Source organism: Chaetodon auriga, chromosome 15 (assembly GCF_051107435.1).
Source record: "Chaetodon auriga isolate fChaAug3 chromosome 15, fChaAug3.hap1, whole genome shotgun sequence".
NCBI lineage: Eukaryota > Metazoa > Chordata > Actinopteri > Chaetodontiformes > Chaetodontidae > Chaetodon > Chaetodon auriga.
In genome coordinates this window covers 24,780,790-24,807,562 of record NC_135088.1, presented here as the reverse complement: position 1 = coordinate 24,807,562, position 26,773 = coordinate 24,780,790, and the positions used below count along the sequence as shown (strand labels likewise).

General features: G+C 44.6%; 1 protein-coding gene across 5 annotated transcripts in view; it reads right to left on the bottom strand.

Moving 5' to 3' along the window:
• riox2 (ribosomal oxygenase 2) overlaps window positions 1–26,773 on the bottom strand; it is a 92,821-nt gene that overhangs the window by 44,260 nt on the left and 21,788 nt on the right. For all 5 annotated transcript variants that reach the window (XM_076750256.1, XM_076750254.1, XM_076750255.1 and 2 more), the window contains 3 exons: window positions 20,439–20,567; window positions 11,956–12,059; window positions 11,138–11,240 (listed from right to left, as the gene is read on the bottom strand). In XM_076750256.1, the coding sequence (XP_076606371.1) occupies window positions 11,138–11,240; window positions 11,956–12,059; window positions 20,439–20,567 (336 nt within the window). The remainder of the gene's footprint in view (window positions 1–11,137; window positions 11,241–11,955; window positions 12,060–20,438; window positions 20,568–26,773) is intronic.

Genomic DNA, 26,773 nt, shown 5'->3' with positions numbered 1-26,773 from the left:
GTGACATGTCTCCAATGAGGTGTTAAAAATGTCTGTGAACACTGGAGACAGCTGATCAGCGCAGTGCTTCAAGGCAGATGGGGAGACAGAATCCGGTCCAGCTGCTTTCCGGGGGTTCTGTCTCCTGAAGAGTCTGTTGACGTCCCTTTCATGGATGGAAAGAGTTGTCACTGAGGTGGGTGGGGAGGGGGAGGGGGGGGCCTTTAAGGTGGGCATTGGTGGAGGTGACTGGAGCTGGAGCTGTTCAGAGGTGTCGTGGGGGATGGTTGCTGGACTGTCCCTTTGTCTTTCAAAGCGGCAGTAGAACTGGTTCAGGTCGTTGGCTAGGCGTCGATCATTGATGGAGTGGGGGGCTTTAGGCTTGAAGTTAGTGATCTGCCTGAGCCCTTTCCAGACAGACGCAGAGTCGTTAGCTGAGAATTGGTGTTGGAGCTTCTCAGAGTACAGCCGTTTAGCCTCTTTCACCGCCTTGCTAAACTTGTACTTCGACTCATTGTATCTGTCTTTGTCCCCACTCCTGAAGGCCTCTTCCTTTGCCAACCTTAGCTGCCTGAGTTGGGCTGTGAACCAGGGTTTGTCATTGTTGTAACTCACCCTGGTGCGTGATGGAACACAGCAGTCCTCACAGAAGCTGATGTAGGACGTCACAGTCTCCGTGTACTCATCCAGACTGTTGGTAGCAGTCCTGAACACATCCCAGTCAGTCGAGTCCAAACACGCCTGGAGATCCTCCACAGCCTCACTGGTCCACTTCCTTGATGTCCTCACTACAGGTTTGCAGAGCTTTAGTTTCTGCCTGTACGCAGGAATCAGGTGCACCATGACGTGGTCAGAGTGGCCCAGTGCAGCACGGGGGACGGCGTGATAAGCATCCCTGACGGTGGTGTAACAGTGATCCAGAGTGTTCTCCTCTCTGGTCGGGCATTTGATAAACTGTCTGTATTTCGGGAGTTCGTGGGTGAGGTTACCTTTGTTAAAGTCGCCAAGGACAATAACTAAGGAGTCTGGGTTGGTCCGCTCCACACGCAGTATCTGGTCCGCGAGCATACGCTGTGCGTCCTGCACGTTGGCTTGCGGTGGGATGTAAACGCCGACCAGAATGAATGAAGCGAACTCACGGGGTGAATAAAAAGGCTTACAGTTAATGGTGAAAGATTCCAGGTCAGGAGAACAGTGCTGCTGGATCACTGTCACGTCCTTGCACCAACCACTGTTGATGTAGAAACAGATTCCTCCACCTTTAGTTTTGCCGGAAAGTTCCGTGTCTCTGTCCGCGCGGTGGAGTTGGAAGCCAGCCAGCTGCAGCGCAGAGTCCGGTATTAATCCACAGAGCCACGTCTCGATGAAGCACAAAACTGCAGATGAAGAAAAGTCCCTGTTTTTACCCAACAGCAGTTGCAATTCCTTAAGTTTGTTGGGCAGTGAACGCACGTTAGAGAGAAATATTCCCGGTAACGCTGTACGTAGTCCGCGCTGGCGAAGGCGCACGAGCGCACCGGCCTATTTTCCTCTCCTCCGGCGTTTCACTGCGTGTGCAAGGGTGAGCGCACCTTTGACCAGTATGTCCAAAATTTCCACCATTGGGAGCAGAAATTTAGGAAATAAATCCTCTGGTGTTGCTCCCCTGATGTTCATGAGCTCTTCTCTGGTGAAAGAGCTCCAGGTACCGTCACAAAAAACAGGGTTAAAACACAAAACAAAACAACGCGCACCAACACACCGAGGCAGCCGTCCGCGGCGCCATCTTGATCGAAGGTGTGTCTTCTTCTTCACAAAAGCATTTATACAATGGTGACTAGGCCACCTGCTCATTACAAGCTTAACCATTCACACACACTCACACACAGAATTGGGAGCAATCTGGGGTTTGACATGTAGACAGGGTTCAAATCAAGGCCCTTCTGAGAAGTAGATGCCCGCTCCAGCTCCTGAGCTACAGCTACCTCCATGTTTGCCTATATGCAGGAGAGTTGACTCAAACATCATCTCAAATGTGTAGTTACGGTATGGCAGCTACACCTAACGTGATAACAAATCATTTTTATCAAGTATGAAGGAAGAAATTGATTTAACAGAACATTTGACTCTGACTGTAGCCTGTGTTGTGACCAAAATACATTTACATACTGCAGCAACAGACACACATATCAATCAGAAGTAGAAGGGTCTTTTGTGTAAGTTAGCAACACAGCTAGTGGAGCACATGTTGCAGTATTTCGTTTTATAGTTACACAAAAAGAAATGTGAAATGTGAACTATCCAACCCACTACTCTGGTTATTTAATTGGCTTCAAACTAGGCTTAACTTTCACAAAGTTTCTCTTGAGTGTTCCTAAATACTAAATCCTCCTGTTCCAGCACAGGGGCCAACAATAGATGTGAGCCAGACCAGCTGCGCAAACAAGCTAATTCCAAGTTTAAGAGGCTAACACCCAAAATAAAATAAAACAACATAAAAATGGCTAATCTTAAAATTCAAAAACGTTTGTCAAGTCAGCATTGATCCATCATTTAGCTTCATTAATGCTTTGTACTGGCCTTGTTGAGAAAGGAGTCTGATGTAAAATGGTTTGCACACACATATAAGAGCTTTCCCTTTGTTGTGGGGACATCAAAAATTAAGTTTTATCCACTCAGCTCTTGTGCTGTTTTGTGCAGCCAACAGCAGAGCAGTTCCTGTGCTTTGCTCTGAGCTTTAACATAATGCTGGAAGCTCCGGTCCTTGTGAGAAAAAAAAATTGTGTACCTTCATAAAGGTAGTTCTGAAGCAGTGGGTGGAGATATCCAAATAGGGCAACAGGATGAGCCTGCACCCAAAGAAGGAGGGGAGCCAAATCTGAATGACTTGTTGAATCCATTTTCTACTGGTTGAGAGAGGAATTATTGCAGTAGATTGACTTAGGATGGTCTATTTTACTGTGATGATGAGTGAACATTGTAGAATAATTCCACACTAGTATTAATACAGGTTTGCATGGCCCCAGAAAATGATGCTGTTTACAAAGAAGAGCCACTCATGATTCTAATGAAGTGGGGAATCAGAATGCAAAACAACTGCAGTCAAAACACGGAACTTTTATTGTGCCAATTTCACAAACATCTTTTATAAACCAACTGGCAACTACACTAATTAAACAATCCCCTTCCCCTGTGACTGCAAAGTTCAGACTTCTTTAACTAAACAGCTTGCATACATAATACTTAAACAAATAAATACAAGAAGTTGTGCAACTTGCAAAAATTCTACTTTTGCCTCAAGTTCAAGCCCAGGTACGTTACACAGTATTCAAGTAAATCTGAAAAGCAAATATAAATGAGTGTGTGAAAACCACCTTTAAATCATGGGATAGTAGCAAAATCCATCTAGGAATTAGTAAAGTAATATCTGATGAGTAACTGTGCAAAAGTAAAAAAAAAAAAAAAAAAGCTAAATAAAATAATCCTGAGCACTTTTACAAACGTTCTAACGCAGGTATGTCCAGGCACTCATGTGGGCGCATCTCGGCAGAGTACCATTATCTTGTCCAAGCATATGGAGAACGTCCTCTGTTGAAAACACTTTTCAGCCTTTTCTCTGCTTACTATTGTTCTCATCTCTCATAAAATGACGAAATGCAAATAAAAAGGTAAAATAATACCTTGGGCTGGTCAGCAGTATCCTCTGTGAGTGCTCTGCCCATTCATGTGTAAATGAGACGGAGCGCTGAAACTAACTGCGCAGTTAGACCGGTCAATATCCCAGCAACCCATTGGTCAATTTTGATGATCAACACCTCTATCAACCAGTCAAGTCAAGTCAAGAGAATCGAGAGGCAGCAGCCAAATTCACCATAGGGTTAGGTGAAGGTTTGGGTAAAAGCTTAGGGTTAGGTATAGTATATCGCATGAAGAGTGCTCCCTCCACTCTAGAAACGCCCTCCTCTTTATGTAAACAACCAGGACCTTTGTGATTGATCTCAAACACAGAGTCATAGGAGAAGACATTAGCAGCGTTCTTTCAAGCTGGAATATAACTTTTGGCCACAAAACAGTAAAGGTAAAACATACTTTATGATTTAGCGAAGTTTTTTTTGCTACTCTTTGGCTGCTAGCTCGCTGAGTTTCGACGCACATTGAGGAGGCAGAAATATTCGTGATCAGCAGACTCTCTGCTTTCATATATCAGGCTTGTGTGGTTTGCATGAAGTGGTGAAATGAGCAGACGCTCTAAAGTGTCTTTTTGTTACATGTGCATATAATTTATTTCTGTATGAATTATGTCTCGTTTGGGTGGCAATGCTTGTTAGAGGCTTTTAACAAAGTTTCTCTTCGTCATTCTGATATGCTACAAGTTAGGATTGGTGCTTCCTAGCGTAAGCATTGACCATCTGAATTGCTCGCATCTCATGCTGCCCCCTGTACAGGGGGTGCTCGTATTACAAGTTGGGGATTGCAACTTGGCTGAAGTATTTTTCGCTAGGTATTTCATACCTGGGATCCAATGTCTTGATCATCTGCCTGAAGCCTTAACACTCTACAGTGTTAAGCGGGACCATGTCTTTGGCTAGGTGACTGGAGAGTAATTAATCTTGATCCACCATTTGCTTTTTCTGTCGTAGGGAGTCCCAATGACAACTTTAGCCCGACAACACTTGCATTTTTGAAACCAAAAAACCTCCAAACAACAGACACGGCTCCTCTTTGGCACAAATTCTTCTGTGTCATCATGTTCAACTAGTTCTGCAGCTTCGAGTTCGGAACATTCAATGTCTATCCCATTCATCTTCACCATAACCTAACACCAGAGCATTACAGTTTACCCTCACCATGCCTCGCACCATGTGTGTTTAGAAGCGCAACATTAAAAAGTGTCCCATCTGAAACAATGTTGCGCAGCACAGCATTCAGAACGCTGTGTAATCAAATGCAACATTATGGCAGTTGTCATATATGGTTTCATAAGGCAGAAGTAACATTAACGGTCACTGCATTTTTACGACAGTGACGTTTTACGGTAGCAGGTAGGATGATGTGATCATTCTCCATGGTGTCAGAAGTGTTTCGACACACAAAGAGACAAAGAGTACTTCTTTTCACAGAGGAATATTATCCACTAACAGGCATGTTTTCACCAGCAAGTCCAGTGGCCAGGGGAAAGAGCTGAGTGTTTTAAATGAGCCCTGCACGATCAAGAGCACTGTGAGTTTGGTGCAACCAGAGAGGAGAATATATCCGCGGCCTTATTGTCGTCGGGATACTGGACAAAGAGCTCTCCTGCAAGCTGCATTTAATGGCAGACCTAACGCTGGCACAGACAATACAGACCGTCAGACAATCAGAGGAGGTCGCAGCACAAGTGAGCCTGCAGGGAGACACTGTTGGATCAGTACAGGAGGTGCAGTTAAAACAGAAAAACACAAACTGGAAACCACAACAGCGACAACAAGGCAAGTCAAAAGACAGAAAATGGGGGGAAATGATAAGAGATTTGGAAAATGCAGGAAAACACAGCATAACAGAGGGGAACAGTGCCCTGCGGAGAAAGCTACCTGCCATAACTGTCATAAAATGGGACACTGGGCTAGAGTAGGAGGTGAATGAGGTGACAGAGACTTTCTAGGCTCAGTGTATGATGCTAATGAGACGAGTGAACAGTGGACTGTACAGCTACAGGTGGATTCAACCCCGATGGAATTCAAAATTGACACAGAAGCTGACGTCACTGACGTAAATGAGGACACATTTCACACACTCACTCCTGAGAGGACACTAGCACCACCTGACATCCCTTTGGACAGCCCTGGAGGAGAGCTGTTGTGTCTGGGCCGTTTCGATGCAACAGTCAGCCACAAAGGGAAAGATTACCGATTCACAGCCGCGAAAACTGCGTAGTCCGTGGACACAGAGTCAACAATCTACTCAGCTGCCCTCTATCAGTGAGGATGAATCCGGTGAGGCAAGTAGATGAAGTGAAACCCAACACCTGTCATCTGCAAGCCTGTTGTGAGCATGGCACACTTAAACCTGGACCAAAAATCGAGCTAAGGGATGATGCTGTACCACATGCTGTGCACACCTTTTCCCATGCTAAAGAAAGTAAAAGAGGAACTGAAAAGGATGGAGAACAATGGGGTCATCGAGCGGGTGACACAACATACTGAATGGTATGCACCCATGGTTCCAGTTCTGAAAAAAAAACACAGCCAAAGCCAGGATGTGTATTGATCCGACAAAACTGAACAAGCCAGTTTCAAGGGAACACTACATCCTGCCAACTCCCGATGAGATAACAGCCAAGCTGAGCAGTGCAACAGTGTTTTCCTCCCTGGATGCTGCCAGTGGATTCTGGCAAATTCCACTGCTTCCAGATAGCTGCAAGCTGACGACATCTTATTGACCGATCAGGGGTCAAGCCCGACCCTGACAAAGTTGAGGCCATTTACCAGTTGCTGCCACCTGAAAATGTGCAGGAATTTAAAAGAGTCCTCAGTATGGTGAATTACCTTGGAATGTTTGTATCAGCCCTTGCAACAGTGGGCAAACCATTGTCTGAGCTTCTAAAGAGCAAGAACATCTGGATCTGGGGCCATTCACAGCAGTCAGCTTTTGAGGACATCAAGAGGATGCTTACAAAGGCACCAGTTCTCGCCTTTTATGACATCGCAAGGTCTACAGCCATGTCTGCAAACACCAGCAGTTGTGGACTGGGAGCTGTGCTGCTCCAGCTCCATGTAGACAAATGGAATCAGAATCAGAATCAGAATCAGAAATACTTTATTGATCTCCGGGGGAAATTGTTTTTGTTACAGGTGCTCCTTACAAGAATAGAAGAAATAGAAGAGATGAAGAAGAGATAGAAGAGATATAGAAGAGATAGAAGAGATAATAGAAGAGAAAGAAGAGATAAACACGTAAAAGCCGATAGCTTACTGCTCCAGCCGTCTATCTGAGGCTGAAACATGATATGCCCAGAAAGAGAAAGAGTGTCTGGCTGGCATGTGGGCCTGTGAAAAGTTGTGACAAGTATCTATGCGGCTTGGACGAGTTCAGGCTGGATAAGATAACATAGACTTTATTTATCCCACAATGGGGGGAAATTCACATGTTATAGCAGCAACAAGACAGAGTGCAAGAAGTCAGAGGACAAGAGGACAAGAAAAATATTGCACAAGTATTATATACCCTATGGAATTTACAATATATACAATACGTACACCCTTATTTACTTACTTACTACTCATTTAAAAATGACGATTGCACATGAAAACAGGAAAAATGTGAGATGTGATCAGTACAACTTGCATTTGAGTTGATGTTATTGTGTGCTGTTATACAGTCTGATGGCTGTGGGCAAGAATGACCTGCGGTAGCGCTCCTTCCTACACTGGGGATGTAAAAGTCTTGTACTGAAGGAACTGCTCAAGGTCCTCACAGTGTGGTGCAGGGGGTGGGAGGAGTTGTCCACGATGGATGTCAGCTTGGTTAACATCCTTCTGTCCGCCACCTCCTCGATGGAGTCCAGTGGGCAGCCCAGGACAGAGCTGGCTCTCTTAACCAGTTTGTTCAGTCTCTTCCTGTCTCTGTCCATGCTGCCCCCTTCCCAGCACACTATGGCATAAAACACTGCAGAGGCCACCACAGTATTATAGAAAGTCTGGAGTAGAGCCCTGCACACACCAAAGGACCTCAGTCTCCTCAGCAGGTGTAGGCGACTCTGGCCCTTCCTGTACAGGGCATTAGTATTGTCTGTCCAGTCCAGTTCATTGTTGAGGTGAACACCCAGGTACTTAAATGAGCCCACCATGTCAATGTCCGAGCCCTGGATGTTCACCGGTGTGTGAGGGGAAGGTTTCCTTCGGAATTCAATAATCATCTCCTTGGTCTTGCTGGTGTTTAGGATCAGGTGGTTCTGCTGACACCAGTCCACGAAGTCTGTGATGACCCCCCTGTACTCCTGCTCATTCTCCTCTGACACACAGCCAACAATGGCACTGTCATCAGAGAATTTCTGCAGATGACAGAGGGTGGAGTTGTACATGAAGTCTGAGGTGTAGAGGGTGAAAAGGAACGGTGACAGCACCGTACCCTGGGGGGCCCCCGTGCTGCTGACTACCACATCTGACACACAGCTGTGTAGCCTCACATACTGTGGTCTGTCAGTGAGGTAGTCGATGGTCCATGCAGCCAGCTGTTGGTCCACACCAGCCGCCTCCATTTCCCCCCACAGCATTGAAGGCTGAATGGTGTTGAAAGCACTGGAGAAGTCAAAAAACATGACTCTCACAGCGCTCCCGAAGGACTCCAGGTGAGACAGGGCCCGGTGTAGCAGGTAGGTGATGGAGTCATTCACCCCGGTGCCAGGTCGATATCGAGGTCGATATGGAGACGGATCACAAACCGTTAGTGCCGCTTATCAACAACCAGAGTCTCGACAATGTCCCTTTGAGATGTCAGCGTCTTTTAATGTGGCTCATGAGGTACAAACCAGTGGCTGAATACGTGCCTGGAAAAACCCTACTCATCACTGATGCTTTGTCTCAAAGCCCACAAACCTACACAAAGAAGTGACTGATGCATATAGTTAGGTGGAGTGCTATGTAGCCACAGTGATACAGGGCATCCGAGCATCTCCAAGCAGAATGAAGATCATCAAAATGGCCACTGCAGCTGACAGTGAACTACAGTCTGTCATCAAACTTGTGAGAAGAGGATGGACAGAATACAGTGAAATGTCTCATTGAAGGTCATAGCATACATGAAGGTGAAAAACGAGCAGAGGCAGATGGTTTGCTCATGCGGGGGAACAGGATCATCATTTCACAGTCACTAAGAGCTGACATTTTAAAGAAAATACATGATGGACATCAAGGGCTTAGGAAGTGTAGAGACAGGGCAAACTCATCAGTTTGGTGGCCGGGACTTTCTGCAGAACTGAAACACACAGTGATGTCATGGCACACTTGCCAAGAACAAAAGCGGGCCCAACAAAAAGAGTTACTCATCGCTATGACTCTGTCCGATTGTCCATGGAAAAGAATAGCTCTCGACCTCTGTGAACACAACAAAAACAACTACCTTGTCATATCAGACTTACAGTTACTGGAGGTGCTGCACCTACCATCCACTACCAGTATTCAGGTTATTCAGAGACTTAAAGCAACCTTTGCAAGGTTTGGAATCCCGGATGAGGTGATGAGTGACAATGGCCCTCAATTCTCCAGCGCAGAATTTCAGGAGCTGGCAAGACAGCTTTACTTCAGACACATCACGTCAAGTCCTCACCATCCTCAGGGGAACGGTCATGAGGAGAGAGCAGTACAGACTGCAAAGAGAATCCTCCGACTTGAAGATCCACTAATAGCCCTCATGTGCTATAGATCAACTCCCTGCACCACCACGGGAGTAAGTCCAGCAGAACTTTTGACCCAAATGGCCCAACAGGAAGACTGTTGAACAAAATGATGCCGGTGAGAAGGCGAAACAGGCTTTCTATTACAACCGCTGCCATGGAGTCAGACCTCTTCCACCACGTCGACCAGGAGACGCAGTCATCATCAAGTTGGATCAGCAAAAGGCTTGGGTGACACCAGCAGTCATTTCAAAGGAGAGTGTAACTCCAAGATCGTACCTCATCAACACACCACAAAGTGCAGTGCTGCGGAGGAACTGCCGCCATCTCTGGGCAGATTTGTCTTCACAACCTGCGCAAGACACCCCTCCTGCATCAGCTGAGAGTACAGGAGAGACTTCTCAATCTGCAAGTGTTGTCACCCCAGAGACTGTTTCTTCTACCCCGGGTGGGGTCACGAGCCTCACACGCACCCCTACACAGACACCAGGACGATTTTGCACCAGAGCTGGATGGGTGTGCAAACCAGTCGAGGCTAGACCTGTAGACAGACACTGAAATATTTTTCATAGAGCCTTTGAGGGGGAATTGAGGAACAAAAGCTCAAAAGAAAAGCCGGAAAGAAAGAGAAAAAAAGATGTATGCTGACTGTATTGTTCAAATTGTTTGTGAAGATTGTGACACTAATATTGCAATGCCTTGGTTGAATTTAAGAGTGACATAAATGTTACAATATTTGATAAGTTAAGAGTCAGAGAAATTGCATTTTGAGTTTTGAAAAGACATGATTTCAGCTAATTGCACTTTGAGTTTGTTTACAGTTACAGGAGAAATGTTTACAGGGTGAATGTCTTTACTAGAGAAGTAACACTACCAAGGTGCTAAGAATACATTTTATGTTTGTAAAGAAGGCCTATTTGACATATTTTCCTGGCTAATATGTTGGTTGCCATGGTTTATTGAATGCTGTTATGTGCACCTTGTGTTATTAGAAATAACATAAAAAGGGAGGAGATGTCACATCTGGTTTCATAAGGCAGAAGTAACGTTAGCTGTTTTACAACAATGACGTTTTAGGGTAGCAGGCAGGATGACGTGAAAACCCCTGCTCTTGCTGTATGTTGGTCACTGCAAACTGTTTGTTCAGAGTTGATAATAAAGCTGAGTTAAATGAGAAAAGCCTTCCCTGGATCATTCTACAGCAGTATATTAAAAATTCATATCATAACAAAAAATATGCACCAGTATTCAGTGTGAACCGGTATACTGCCCAGCACTAGACTGACTCATAAAAACAAGGCTTTACAGTGCCACACAATTACCAAAAACTCCATGGGCTTTTCAAACCATTAGTCCTGAATACAAACTTTGTAACAAAACATTTTTATCTATACATACCTTAATGAAGACCAGAAAACAATATCTTGGATTCTGTGTTTCTCCACTATTAAGTCATTTATTGAAACAGTTGGCAACCAGTGAAAGCACTTGCCAGACATAGTTCTGAATTGGAATTCTGGATCCTGATGTTGGTGTGAAACTTTCAATTGACTGCATGACTGTTGAAGGCTTAAGGGCTGGACACTCTACAAAATTAGTTATGTCTATATTAGCCTGACTGTCTACATATACGGACGTGTTCACATGTGTATTTGGTGCTCACTGTCCATACATTTTGACTCATGGATGTCTGTACAGATCACAAAAGGAACGTTGTGAAGGCAGATGGAAAACTTTACCTCATATGAAGCCTTTCAGCTAAGCAAAGTATAATTTTTAGTTGAGCCATCACAATCCAAACAATCTTACCAGTAGGAGTCTTCTGGGCATACCCTCTCTCAGGCTGACTTCAGTCCTGCTGCTGTCACACAGCAAGCTGGGAAATATGTCCAACAGCAAATCTCCCCATGACCTGAGGTAACGATGGATTGAGTATAACGGTCAGGGAATGTGATAGTCTTTATCAGCCACACCACAGATGGATGAATACCCAACAATTCACATTCAAGAGATCCTCTAGAACTGGTTATCAGGTGAGAATATAGCCATCAAATGTCATTAAAATGTACTTAATAGCACAAAATTCAAGCACCTCCACATGGCATCTTCACTCTGCATGGTTAAGGTTGGACAGAAGACACACACACACACTTGCAGAGCGTGCACGCCAGTCGCAAACCTTCATTACAGTTGTGTGTGGTCACAAATACAACAGATGACACCTGGCCATACCCAGCTGTGATGTTGGGTGTGGTCAGATTCAAGAGACTTACATCTTTTAACTGATAGACACCAGTATATTCCTACTTCCAAAATGTGTGTGGAGTTACTCTTTCACAAGGAGTAATGACAATTTAAGCCATTATACTTCAGTGAATATTTCACAAAATTCTTCTTGATGTCTGAATCAAAGAATACAGCAATACAGCAGTCTACACAGCTGCAGAATGGGACACACTTCATTGTGCTAGACACACATGAGCATGACCCAAAGCATGTTATTTTGCGTTTCCTGCATTTTACGTCCACAACTACCACATTTGTGTGTCGGGCTCTGGCCTTTGCCTAGACATAGGAAAAGTACAAGGACATTCAAGTGACAACGGACAAGAGGCACGCTCTCATACATTCTCTGGTAGGTGCTTAGAGTCAGGTGGGTGGAGTGGTCTACTCCTGCTGGAGTGCTGGCTTGATGGATGGTTCCTCTGGGAAAGTACAGAAGATCTCCCACCTGTAGAGACAGAAGATGATTTAATCATTCAAAAACATGTAACTCTATTGTATATACCAACATATAATGTACAATATATTTAGCTAACTTTTGGTAACAGATTTATGCTTATGAAAATTAATGGAAAGGTTCTGTTACCCCCCCCCCCCCCCCCCGGCTGTGTGTGACCTTATGTTATGTTTTCACGGCTTTATTTTCACTGTTTGGGCTTTAGTTGTTTTATGTTAGGGTAGAGGGAAGAACCCTGTTCCGCCGGCCCCATGGTTTTTGTATGTTTCAGCCTCTAAGTTGGTCACACAGCTTGTCCACCCTTTTTTTCAATAAACAAAATATGTGTTTTTGTGGCTCTTGGTCTGTTTTGATTGTGTTCGGTCTCATTGGTACGAGTTAAGTTGGCCGGGGTCATAACATAATTTGGGGGCTCGCCCGGGATAGTTGGGACTTTTAAGTTTTCAATGTGGTTTTGTGACGTCTGGCTTTGGTGGCTTAGTGGCACTAGGCCTGTGTAAGTTTGGATGTTTTGGTAGTTTGTGTTTGTAGCCTTTTGTGCTGTGTGTTGCCTTTTGTGTGTTTGGTAACTTTGTGGACACAGTTTCCTGGACTTTGCGGTAGTAGTACTTGTGGCTGTACTGTGTGTGCAGTAGTTTGTAGGTCAAGAGTTGCAGTTGTGTTGAGGTCATGTAGTGTGGCTGTGTTTTGTGCTGTAGACCGGGTTGTTAAGACACTTAAAATGGAGTTCAAGTTGGCTGAGTTTATTGATTCTCTATCGTTGGAGATTTTTGATCAGTGTACTAAGGCTAATCTGGTGTTAAGTGCTGATCATTATGAAGTAGCTGTTTTAAAGTAGTCTAAGAAGCAAGCTATTAAAGCAGTCTTGTATGCTGCCTTAGTGGATAAAGGTATTTTGCCCCAGTTACAGAGTACTCCAGAGCAGTCTGGTCGGTCTGTTGATGAGGCAGTCAGACTTAAGGAGTTAGAGGTTGAGCTGCAGCGTTTGGCTTTGAAAGAGAAGGAGTTGCACTATATTAATGATCTTGAAACTAAAAAGCTTGAGCAACAAACTAAGATCCGCATGCTTGGTGCCGCTTCTCCAGTTACTAGATCCACTGATTTTGATGTGAGTAAAAACATCCACTTGGTTCCTTCTTTTAATGAGAAGGATGTTGATAAATATTTTATCTTGTTTGAGTGGGTGGCTTCGACGTTGAAGTGGCGGAAAAATGTGTGGACATTGTTGTTACAATGTGTTTTGAGTGGTAAAGCGCATAGGGTTTACTCGTCTCTTCCAGCAGAAGATAGCCTTGATTTTGACAAAGTAAAAGCTGCTGTGCTTGGAGCATATGAGCCGGTACCTGAAGCTTACTGTCAGAGGTTTCGTAGGCTGAAGAAGCTGGGGTATCAAACTTTTGTTGAGTTTGCTTGGGAGAAAGAGTCTCTTTTTGATCGTTGGTGTCCGTCGAGCAAGGTTGAAGATTTTGAGCAGCTTAGACAGTTGGTGTTGGTGCAGGACTTTAAAAATTGTCTCCTGAGAGAGTGTCAACATATCTGAATGAGCAGAAAGTTTCTAATGTGTTTAAGTGGACGAGTATGTTCTGACTCATAAGACGGTTTTTGTGGATCGCCCTTTCAGTTGTCAGCCTGTTGAGAGCATAATGGTACTGTGAAGAATAGTACTAGAGGTACAGCTGTGGGGTCTGAGCTGGTCAGAAGTGTTGGTCCCTCAGAACCTAAGGTTAAGGTTGAGAAGGAGGAGTTGAGGGAAAGAGATAATGTGATATGCTTCTATTGTAAGAAGAAGGGGCATATTGTGGCAACCTGTCCTGTGTTGAAAAAGCGGAATTCTAAACCAGTGGCTTTGGTCAACAAATTTGATGAAACCTTGGATGAGTTCCCTGCAGTGTCCAGTGACCTGGCAGATTTTGCTCCATTTATTATGGATGGTTTTGTCTCCATGCCTGGTTGCAGTCATAACGTTCCTGTGAAAATGCTGAGGGATACTGCTGCCTCCCAGTCTTTTATTTTGGAGGGAGTGTTGCCATTCAGTGACAAGTCTGAAGTGAGTTCTGATGTTCCTATGTTGGGTTTTGGCATGAAGGACAGGTGTGCCTTTGCATAGAGTCCGTGTGGAGTCTAACCTTGTTTCAGGTGAAGTGAATGTGGGAGTGCATCCTGGTTTCCCAATTCAGGGGGTTTCATTTTTAACGGGGAATGATTTGGCGGGAGGAAAGTGTTGGTTAACCCTGAAGTGACGCCAGTCCATGTTAGGCAGTCTCCTGATGAGCTTGCTATGTTTCAAAAGGTTTTTGCAGCTTGTGCTGTTACTCGGTCTCACTCTAAAAAGGACAAAGCTGAAGTTGATCTGAGTGACAGTTTTATTTGCAATCCTGGTGTTAATTCCCAGATTTCTCCAGAAACTGTTGAAAGTAAAGGTGTGGATGCAGGGCCTTTCTCTGAGGTTAAGCATTTGTCCCTGACTCATGACTTGTTGATTGTTGAGCAGAAAAATGCTACTACTTTGTCTCTCTTGTTTGAAGCTGTGGTAACTGGGGATGAAGTGTATTCTGTGTCAACTGGTTATTTTGTGAGGGATGGGTTGCTAATGCGTAAATGGACGCCAATGACTTCCTCAGTTGCAGATGATTGGAGTGTTGTCACTCAGATTGTAGTTCCTGTTCCATACCGCACAACAATTTTGAATCTGGCTCATGATAATCCCCTTGCTGGTCATTTGGGTGTTAGGAAGACATATGACCGCATTTTGCGGCATTTCTTTCGGCCAGGATTGAAGAGGGATGTGGCACGCTATTGTAAGTCTTGTCATACATGTCAGGTAGCTGGGAAGCCAAACCAGACCATACCTCCTGCTCCACTGTATCCAATTCCAGTAGTGTGTGAGCCTTTTGAACCTGTTTTGGTTGACTGTGTGGGTCCACTTCGCCGCACAAAAGCTGGTAATAAGTTTTTGGTGACAGTGATGTGTGCATCAACTCGATTTCCAGAGTGTTTCCTGTCCGTAATATCACAACTCCCATTGTTGTAAATGTTAGGCAGTGCTCGGTTTGATTCTCGCGACCTGCCGGTTCTCCTGTGTTTCTCTCTGAGTCCATCACTATGAGTTACCTCCTTTGGGTCTGAGTGTGTTCCACACACTTGACAGTATGATCCGACCATGCAGAACTCAGATGGCTCAGAGATGGACCAATCCACCATGCAACCTGCTCTGGCTTTTCACGGGAATCTCCTGGGACAACACAGCCAAGTACTGAACACTCTCACTGAGCAGAATAACGCGCTCAGCGAGCAAGTAAAGTCGCTAAACGCCAGTCTAGCTCATTTTCTGCCCTTAATAGACTCTGTTGTTCCCTCAGCCGCCTCCTCCTGCTGGTACAGATTCAGCACCTGTTGCGGCTGCCACCACCACACAGGGCCCTCCTCTGATTCGCGACTTGTAGGCTACAGACCCAGAGCCTTTCACTGGTGATCTCAGTTAGACTCAAGGTTTTATCCTTCAGTGTAACACAACATGTTTGCACAACAACCTCATACATTCAGCTCTGATGTCAGTCGAATCAGATATATTTTCACTAGTCCACCTTCCAGTGCCTCAAGGACCTCTTTGCCTCCACCCCTGTTCTCATCCATCTGGACCCGCCCAAGCCTTTTGTGGTAGAGGTGAACGCCTCTGACACAGGGGTGGGGGCAGTTCTCTCTCAGAGGTCCACTCCAGACCAGAAACTCCACCTGTGCGCCTTCTTCTCCAAGAAACTCTCCCCAGCTGAAAGAAATTATGATGTTGGGGATAGAGAGCTCTGGGCGGTCAAGCTGGCGCTTGAAGAGTGGAGACACTGGCTGGCTGCCATTCACACTTTGGACCAACCACAAGAATCTGGCCTATATTCGGTCCGTCAAACGACTGAATTCCCACCAGGCCCAGTGGTCGCTGTTTTTCAGTCGGTTCAACTTCACGTTGTCTTACAGACCCGGCTCCCATAAAGTGAAGCCCGAGTCCTGCTCTCCTCCTGCTGCCATCCTCCCAGCCTCGTGTGTGGTGGGTTCCCTGTCCTGGGAGATAGAGTCTGTGGTGTGGGAAGCCCAACAGAATCACCCCTATGCTGGCAGTGGACCGCCCAACCGGATGTTTGTTCCTGCATCAGTCTGGTCCCGGGTTCTGGACTGGGGTCACACGTCCCACTTCGCATGCCATTCAGGTACCACTCATACTTTAGATCTACTCAAAAGAAGTTTCTGGTGGCCCAGGCTCAAGAGGGATGTCCGGAAATATGTGTCTGCATGTCCATCAGCCACCAGCTGGTCTCCTCAGACAGCTTCCCATTCTCGGACATCCCTGGACACACATCGCCCTGGACTTCATTACTGGTTTCCCTCCTTCCATCGGTAACACGGTCATTCTCACCATTGTTGACTGTTTTTCTAAGTCTGCTCACTTTATTGCTTTGCCTAAGCTCCCCCCAGCCAAAGAAATGGTGGAGCTCTTATCTAACCATGTTTTTCGCCTGCACAGTATTCCTGCAGATATCGTGTCTGACAGGGGGCCCCAATTCATCTCAGGGGTATGGAAGAAGTTCTGCAGAGCATTAGGAGCCTCTGTTAGCCTCTCCTCTGGATTCCATCCGCAAACTAAAGGGCAGTGGAGCGCACCAATCAGGACTTCGAGTCTGCACTCCGGTGCGTGGTCTCCCAGGACCCGCCACCTGGTCCCGTCATCTTCTCTGGATAAAATACGCTCATAATTCCCTTGTCAGTTCTGCCACCAGACTTTCATCCTTCGAGGCCTCTCTGGGCTATCAGCCCCCCCTCTTCCTGTCCCAGGAGGAAGAGATCTCGGTCCCCTCAGTTCAGCATTACTTGCGCCACTGCAGACACACCTGGCAGCTGACCAGAGCGGCTCTCGCCCGCACGGCGGAGACTAACAAACGCTTCGCTGATTGCCACAGGAGGGTTTCGCCATCATGCACTCCAGGTCAGAAAGTTTGGCTTTCTTCCAAAAATATTCCCCTCAAGTCCATGTGCAAGAAGCTGTCACCCAGATTCGAGATTGGCAGCATTGTCAACCCGTCTGCCATTAGGTTGCTCCTCCCTCCTTCCTTGCGAGTGCATCCAGTGTTCCACGTCTCGCAAATCAAACCAGTCTCTTCCAGTCAGCTCTGCCCACCTGCCGGATCCCGGCTTCCCACCCGGATCGTGGATGGCCAGCCCGCCTACACTGTTCGTCACATCCTGGATGTGCGCCGCCGAGGGCACGACCACCAATATCTGGTGGACTGGGAGGGATACGGCCCGGAGGAATGGTCGTGGATCCCTCTGTCCTTCATCCTGGACAGTCAGCTTGTTCGGGACTTTCACCGGAGACACTCTGTCGTAGCGCCAGGAGGCGCTCGCTGGGGTGGGGGTACTGTAAAGCAGTGCTCGGTTTCCTCCCTTTCCCTTGTGTTTCTCTGTGTTTCCTTTCCCCCTTGTGGTCTTGTCTGTCTTTCCCTTTTTGGTCAGGTCCGTACTGTGGGCTGAATGAAGCGATGGTTTGATAACACGCTGAAAGCAGGGAATTTCAGCCTGGTGACAAGGTTTTAGTGTTGCTGCCTGTCCCTGGAGCTAGCTTGCAGGCTCGCTACAGTGGTCCTTACCGGATCCAGGAAAAGGTGGGTGACAGGGATTACCTTGTAGCCACTCCAGATCACCGTCACAGAAATCATCTCTGCCACATTAATATGTTAAAACCTTACTGTGATAAGGAGAAGGTGCAGGTAGAGTCCAGTTCTGAGACAGGTGAGGTCACTGCATCTCCTGTGGTGCTGTCCGGTGCTAAAGTTGCTGCACCATGTGTTAGTCTTGTGACAGGGAAAGTCTCAGCGCTGTCTAGTGCTGAAGCTGATGGGTTTTGTCTGAGGCCCTGACTAAGGGAAAGTTGTCGAACTCTGAGATCCTGAAAGATCTTCCCACTTGTTTATCTCATCTCTCTGAGCCACAGTGCTCGGATTTGGTTGAGCTGATTGAGTCTAACAAATCACTGTTTGCTGATGTTCCTTCTCAGACCCATTTGTTGAACCATGATATTGATGTGGGGGATTCACCACCAATTAAACAGCATCCATATGGAGTGAACCCAGACAAGCGTCGTCGGCTTAAGCAGCAGGTGGAGTACATGGTGCAGCATAATATTGCTGAGTACAGTAATAGTGCTTGGAGCTCCCCATGCTTGCTTGCTGATAAAGCTAATGGTGAAGAATGTTTCTGTACAGACTTCGTAAAGTGAATGGTGTGACAAAACCTGACTGTTACCCTCTTCCAAGAATGGAAGATTGTGTGGATCATGTTGGGGGTGCCAGGTTTGTGACAAAGTTGGACTTGCTGAAAGGTTATTGGCAGGTCCCTTTGACTGAACGGGAAAAGGAGATTTCTGCATTTGTTACACCTGATGACTTTCTTCAGTACACAGTCATGGCCTTTGGCATGTGTAACGCACCAGCCTGTTTTCAGCATTTGATGAATGTTGTTCTGTCTGGTCTGCCATTTTGTGAAGTGTATTTGGATGATTTGGTTGTCTGGTCATGGTCTGAGCATATGGAACATTTGTATGCAGTGTTTGTTCACTTGAAGGAGGCAGGATTGACAGTGAACTTGTCCAAATGTGAGTTTGGGCAGGCCACAGTGACGTACCTTGGGAAAGTAGTGGGTGGAGGTCAGGTTCGTCCTTTGCAAGCAAAAGTGCACTGAAGCGTTTCCTGTTCCAACCAACCGAACAGAGCTTCGCTGTTACCCTGCGATGGTTGGTTATTATAGGGGCCTCTGCAAAAGATTTTCTGCCGTGGCCTCATCTTAACTGATCTGTTGAGTCCAAAAGTGAGTTTTAATCGGTCCAATGCCTGCCAGTCGGTGTTTGAGCAGACGAAAGGTCTGTTGGTGAATGCACCTATTCTTGTGGCGCCCCGGTTTGATCAGCCCTTTAAGCTGGCTGTGGACGGGAGCGATACTGGCGCTGGCACTGTCCTTCTGCAAGAAGGTTCGGATGGGGTTAAACATCAGTTTCTTATTTTTCCAAGAAACTCAATGTCCATCAGAAATGGTACTCAACCATTGAAAAGGAAGCGCTAGCACTTGTCATGGCTCTGGAGCACTTTGAGGTTTATGTCAGCTCCGCTATTGCTCCTGTAATCGTCAGTACCAATCACAATCCGCTTGTTTTTCTACATAGGATGTGAAACCAAAACTGACGTTTGATGAATTGGAGTTTGTGGTTACAGGCCTTCAATGTGGAGTCAGACACATCCGCGGCAGGGATAATGATCTGGCTGACGAATTGTCGCGTCTTTAAGTAGTTGTTCCTGAACAATGTATCCTGTGAAGACTGTAAGTTCTTTTCTTGCCCCCCCCCCCCCCGATCAGCCTGATTCCTTGTTCATTCTGTGTCTGCCTCCTTCTCAACAGGTGTGGCTGCACAGCAATCAGAGTACTGTAAAGAGGGGGAGGGGACTGCAGCTCAACCTCTCCTCATTCCCGCCTGGCAGCAGCAGAAGCAGGTGCTGCTGAAACAGCTGAGATCTTGGTAGTGGCTGTGTGTGACCTTATGTAGGTACTTTGGTTTTCTCCCTCTTTTGTTCCTGGTGGGTCCAGTGGTTCAGTTTTCGCAGCTTTATTTTCATTGTTTCGGCTTTAGTTGTTTTATGTTAGGGTAGAGGGGAGAACCCTGTTCCACCGGCCCCATGTGGGCTGGGCAGTGGTGGCTCCCTTTCTTTTGTTTTTTTTTTGGCTGGCCCTCCAGTTTAGTTGGTTAGTTAGGGAGGGGGTTTTATTTAGCTAGGGTTTTTGTATGTCTCAGCCTCTAAGTTGGTAACACGGCTTGTCTAACCTTTTTTCAAGAAACAAAATATGTGTTTTTGCAGCTCTTGGCCTGTTTTGATTGTGTTCGGTCTCATTGGTACGAGCTAAGTTGGGGGGGGGGGGGGGGGATTTTTTTCTTAAACTATTATTATATATATAAATGTGTGTGTGTGTGTGTGTGTGTGTGTAAAAGGTAATTAGTGGTATTTCTTTCCTTCCTTCCTTCCATCAGTTGTGTTCAAGAAGCAAACAAGCTGACTGAGAGAATGCCAACAATGTGCAAAGCTGTCATCAAAGCAAAAAGGTGGCTACTATGAAGATTCTAAAATACAAAACATATGTTGCTGTGCTCATGCTTTTTTGTGTACCACATAATTCCTTGAGGATTATTTTATAGTTTTGATGTCTTCAGCATTAATTTACAATGCAGAAAATAAGAAAAAATATTGAATGACCAGGTGTATCCCAACTTTTGACTGGCAATATACATATACACATATATAGTAGCATGAAAAAGATTGGATATCCTATATGGTGCCGTACCTCCAATACAATATCATGGGTTGGCCTGCCGATCCTCTCTTCTGATTCCAGGCTGTACTCTGCTGCAAGCGGAACAGTTGGAGTGTAGAGAAGCCAACGTTTCTGCCCCTCCAGCTGCAGAATAAACACCTGGGCAAAGAGCACCATAAGCATGAGGAAAAAAAAAATTCATATGCTGATAAAGCAAATTCATACCTGTGGTCTGCTGAACCTATTTACAAACTTACTACAAGCACGCTTTCGTCAAGGTACTAAAGGGTCTGAGGTGACAAAGTGTGGTAAAGCAAAATTTAAAAGGCAGAATGACTTGCAGTTTCCTTATACATGATGGCACGCAAAAGTTTTGTCACCCGTGGTCAAAATTTGCTTGCCTTGCTTAACAAGTGGGTTTGAATGTATTTTACTCTATGAAAGACAGAGAGCAGAAGCACTTGAAGTTCAAAACAAATTTTATATGACTAAAAAAAGCTGTATACAATAATTTATTAATAAAGGGCATTTTTTAAAATTAATTTTTATAATGTGCCTGTTCAAAGCATAAGAAATACAGCTGTTTCACAGACTGCCGTGTTGTTTTATCTCTTATAAAAATACAAATGTGCCGACTTCTGAAAAGGTGATTTCTCAAATATTTGAATGAGGGTGTCGTTTGAGTTGTACTTTAACAGGGCTCTCAAAACTTTCAGGCAATAGCTGGACAAAGCTACTGTCATTCTATTATATATTATCTATTTATATTAGATTTTGTTTTTGTTTCCCTTTCTCCTCTGTTGATCTCATAGATTTTACATTTTTGTTATTGTTATTACTGACAATACCTATCATTAATATCAATAAGGATATTTTTCTGATTATTATGATCATGATCGTTTTTGATATTTTTTTTAGATTGTCTTTCATTTAATTATTTCTTTTTTTTTCTAATTTTTTGTTTATTTGTATATGCTATATGTCTACCTCTATAATTCCCCTCCATCATTATGATATTATTATGTTACATAACCAATAGCTGATCAAGTCAAAAAAAAACAAAAAAAACAAAGGAAACATTGCTACAACAGTGTAAAAATGACAATTAATGGTTTAGAGTCTAATTATGCATTATTGTTATTGATTACTGATGGTGGTTAATCAGGATAATTATCAGCTAATTGTACTCAGTTTCAAACGGCAGTATGCAGTAAATGGTTGCCCTTTGTGTGCGTATTTTGAAACTAGTTTCCTTAACATGATGTTCTTGATGGTATTAGTAATGACTGATTTTTGAAACTTGAAACCTCAGCACTTTAGTTCATTTTTTGTCTGCAGTGTATCCCATGAGGAGTAGTCTTGCCTGAAGAAGTTTTTCATGTTCCTTCAACATAAAAAATCTTCTAGGTCATTTTTGTGATGCTCTTATGATCTCAGACTCATGCTAATATTTGCATGCGAGTGTTGAAAATTGTTCAAATTTATCTTGTTCACCCATAGCCCATTTATAGACTTAATTTTTTCATTGAAATATAACAATAAGAATTAATGAGGTGTTCACCTATAAACACAGTCCATTTATCATTTCTTCATAATATGTACTTCTTCATAATAATCACTTTGTGTCCTTGCACCATTAGTTTTGGCCTTGGTGCCCTACATTTAAGACACAATGCCAGTCTTTCCAGTACTGAATGACAGTCACGAAACAGGCTGCAATGTAATACCTCCGTGTGTTTTTGCACTGTTAAAGTATATCCACTGAAAGTTTGTTTTTGCCACCGACAGGCTCAAATTGCTTTAATAAGTGTCTAAGAAACTTATGGAAAGCATCTATAGGGATACCTTTTTCTTAATGAGTAAGATCCTTTTTGCTTAACAAGAAACTGTTGTTGCGGTTACATTGTTCTTGCCACAGCCACCAGACTCTATACAAAGAAACAGTAAATTTACCACCATAAAACAGACTTTATTCAAACTCACAAAAACCATCTTGGTTCATCGTTCAATGCTCCAACAATAATGAACAACTCTGAAATTAATTCTTAATTTACCGAAACAGGAGAGGAGCAACAGAGGGTGGACACCAGAGAAACAGCAAGGGAAAACAGTGTGTAACACCAGAATATTTCCATATCTAACTTGGGAATTATTTTCATCTTTCACACAGCTCATAAGCACGCATACAAGAGGAGCCTTGAGCAGGAAAGGAGGGGCCAACTTTGAATGTTGTGTATACAAACCTCAACTGACAAATCCTGCTCATTCTGTCTTTGAGGACTGACATCAAATCACTGATGTGGGTATGGAGTAGCATAACTCTCATCAAAGTTCTTTTTAAAATATAGTGTACATTTTTGAATGCTCAGTATTATTATTATTATTGTTGTTGTTGTTGTTGTTGTTATTTATTTATTTATTTATTTGTTTTTTAAATGTGGAGCTTTTTCTGTAGTAGATAGTAATACATTGCTCAACTACTGTACAGCTCATGTCACTCCATGTTTCCTTTCCATCCACTGGCTTCCTGTTACCTTTTTGTACAAAGTTTAAAGTGTGATGATGTGTGATGCTTATCTACAGAGAAGCCACTAACCTGAACTCCCTAATACGGGTATATGAGGCTTCTCATTCATAATGATCTGCAAATTCATGAAGACTAGTTGTACTGTCACTGCGAGGCAGGAAATCTCACTCCAAACTCTGCTAATGTGAGCGTGGTTGCTGGTGGAAGGACATAGACAAACTTAATTGTCATTCAGTGAACAGCAGGTGTATACTGAATGAAATTTCTATTGCAGCAGGCTCAGCACAGGGTTGAAAATAGTTAAAATATAAATAAAAAATATAAAAGTGAAAAATATGTACAATTGCTTAAAAAATGTTAAAATAAACAGCAGAATGATTATGGTATACACAGAGAGTAAATAAACAGTATGTAAAATAAACAGCATGTACAATGAACAGTAGCAATTGAGTTAAAAAATAGCAGCAGGCATATGCAGTAAGTGAAACATACAACTGAAATAATTTTAAAGTGCATTGAGAGGAATTCGTATTCGTTTCTATTCTGTATTCATATCTGTACTCGGAGAGGGCGGGGCCTAATGGAAATGGGTGGGGCTTGAATTGGTACATTATTGTAAGTCTGAAATTGATATACAATAAAAATATTAATATAGGCTACTTTGTGTGTTCAGCTATATGTGTGTAAGTGGTCTGTAAGACTGTTTATTTTTTAATGATCTATGTGAACTTGGTGATTCATGCAAACATCCAGTGATGGCAAACAGGGAAATAATGTCAGCCTTGTTCACTGTATTTTTCTCAAAAGCACCGTGTTCAGTATGAGCAAAGTTTTCCAACTGACTTTATATCACCAGCCAAACTAAGAGCAAGCAGACAGTAAAAAAAAATTTAAAAAAAAACCCCGACCGGAGTGGAGGCAGTGGCCAACATGAGCCGTTTTCAGCTCTGTCTTGTCAAATGCAGCGCGTATGTTACGAAACAAGTTCACCAAGTAACTTTAAATATCATACAAACCGAAATAGAGGTGAGCTGAAGAAAACCTAAGGAGTACTGAAGAGAGCAATGTGAACTAGAGACGCATCTGTGTAGGGAGGGGTGGGCGCTGTGTGTGACTGGCCAATCACAGAGCGTGAAGACAGTCAGTTACCCGATGAGGATTTTCCTTCAGCACGAGCACGGATATTGACGAGTTTTACTTGTATCAACCCGACACCGAATGCTACAGAACCTCTTTCCAGAGGTCAGCAGGGAAAACAGGCCATGGTGGGGGTGTGAGGAGTTTCTGTAGAATGTAGTGAGGATAGGCAGGGGGCAGGTGGGCTCTCCGCATCCTGCGCAGAAAGTGCAGGCATTGCTGTGCCCTTTTCACCAGTGACACCAAGTTCACAGACCAGGTGAGGTCATCTGTGATGTGCACCCCCAGGAACTTGGTGCTGCTGACCACCTCCACAGCTGTGTTGTTGAAGAGAAGTGGAGCGTGACTGGGCTGGTTCTTCCTGAAGTCAACCATGATCTCTTTGGTTTTGTCTACGTTCAGGATCAGGTTATTGTCTTTGCACCATCCCACCAGCTGCTCCACCTCCTCTCTATGGGCCAGGTCGTTGTCGTCCCTGATAAGGCCCACCACTGTTGTGTCGTCAGCAAACTTCACAAAGTGGTTGGTGGCAGCCTTTGGGGTGCAGTCATGTGTCATCAGGGTGAACAGCAGAGGGCTCAGGACACAGTCCTGAGGGGAGCCTGTGCTGACACGGGACCCGTGAGGTGTTCTGTCTGACACGCACTGACTGAGGTCTTTCAGTGAGGAAGTCAAGCAGCCAGTTACACAGGGGGATGCTGAAACACAGGGGTCCCAGTTTGTCTACCAGATGCTGTGGAATGATGGTGTTGAATGCTGAACTGAAGTCCAGAAACAGCATCCGCACATGAGTGTTTTTTATCCTCCAGGTGAGTAAGGCTCAGGTGGAGAGCGGAGGAGATGGCATCCTTGGTGGAGCGGTTAGGCCGGTAGGCAAACTGGAAGGGGTCAAACATAGGGGGAGTCTGGAGATGATATGCTCTGTAACCAGCCACTCAAAGCACTGCATCATGATGGGAGTGAGTGCGATGGGCCGGAAGTCATTGAGTGATGTGATCTGAGGTTTTTTAGGCACTGGGATGATGGTGGCAGAACTGAAACATGATGGGACTGTGGCTTGATGCAATGAGGTGTTAAAAATGTCTGTTAGAACGTAGGCCAGCTGATCTGCACATTCTCTGAATACCCGCCCAGGTATATTGTCAGGGCCTGGAGCCTTCCTTGAATTGACTCTCCTCAGAGACCTCCACTCCTGAATGAATCTTTGATGTTTGTGTAGGCCGTGTCTAGTGTGTTCCCTCCACTGGTTTCACAATCCACATGCTGGTAGAAATATGGGACAACTGTCTTCATGTCAACTTGGTTAAAATCCCCAGCAGCAATGAAGAGGCCCTCAGTGTGAGTGGACTGCAGCTAGATAGTCCGGTAGAAAACACGCATAGCCTCCTTTGTGTTAGCACTGGGGGGGATGTACACAGCAGTGATGGAAACAACAGTAAATTCCCTGGGCAGATAGAATGGTCTGCAGAGTACTGTCAAAAGTTCTATGTCCGTTGAGCAATAGCTTGAGACATACTTAGCATTATTACACCAGTTAGTGTTGATGTAGACACACAATTCACCCCCCCACCCCCCTTTATCACTGGGTGCGCAGCTCCTGTCGGCACAGAATGTAACTAGCCCCTCGATGCTAATAGTATTGTCCGGAACTGAGAAGTTTAGCCATGTCTCAGTCAGAATAATTCCTTCCAGAATTCCAGTTTCTCATCTCACGTTTCGATGTTAGTTCCAGCTGCAGGTGATCTATTTGTTCTCCATGGACCGAACGTTGGAGATGAAGATTGACGGAAGCAGTGTTTTGAGGGGACCGGCTCTTAGCTTAGCTGTTAGCCCACCTTAGCAGCCGCGCTTTTGCCTCCGGTCACACCGCCTCTGGTCAAACTGCCTCCATTTGGATATCTCTCGGCCTGTGCTGCTGGGTGAGTCCACTGCAACGTAGGCCACTGGGTCTTGCCAGCGAAGCGCTCCGAGGCTACATAGACACTAGTGGTTGAATCTACGAAGCTGAAGTCACTGGAAGATCGTAATTCCAAAAAGAGCTGTTATCTTAGATTACTGACTGCATTTGCCATCCCAGACAGCGTATTTTGGTTGTTCTGATTATTTCTGTCACGAGCCAGTGCAGCCGCAGCCAAACAGGGCACCACAATCTTGTCATAGATAAGGAGTAACCAAACTCGATTCAGTCAGCAGAATATGTGACTTATGTTCCTTGGTGCACTTACAGCCTTGTAGCACTTGTTCCAGGTTGAACATGGAACTGTTGAGGCTCTTATTCTTGATGGCATCTTTCCTTGATCAATTGTGGATTGGACTGTTCCTCATTTGTAAGTTTTTGAACAGAAGTGTCTGTTAACTGTAAATGAACAATTTTGAGGTCCTTACTTCAACTACGTTTAGACTCTCATAATCAAATACAATGCATTTTATCATCCCACATTTATTTGATAGCTATTGTTACTAGCTACTTGCAAAACAAGATTTTAAAAACCTAAAATGAGCATACAGAATACATGTGTGGAAGAATGTGGGTGAATCGATAATGTGATAGCAATCACTTCAGGGTGTCAGGTCAGGACACTATTTGGTGTTTAGGTGAGAGTGAAAAAAGAAACAAAACAATTACGCAGAGTCACAGTGAAAGAGTCCAACAAATGTTGTGTAGATATTTGTGTGTGTGTGGTTCTGCAACATAATAGAA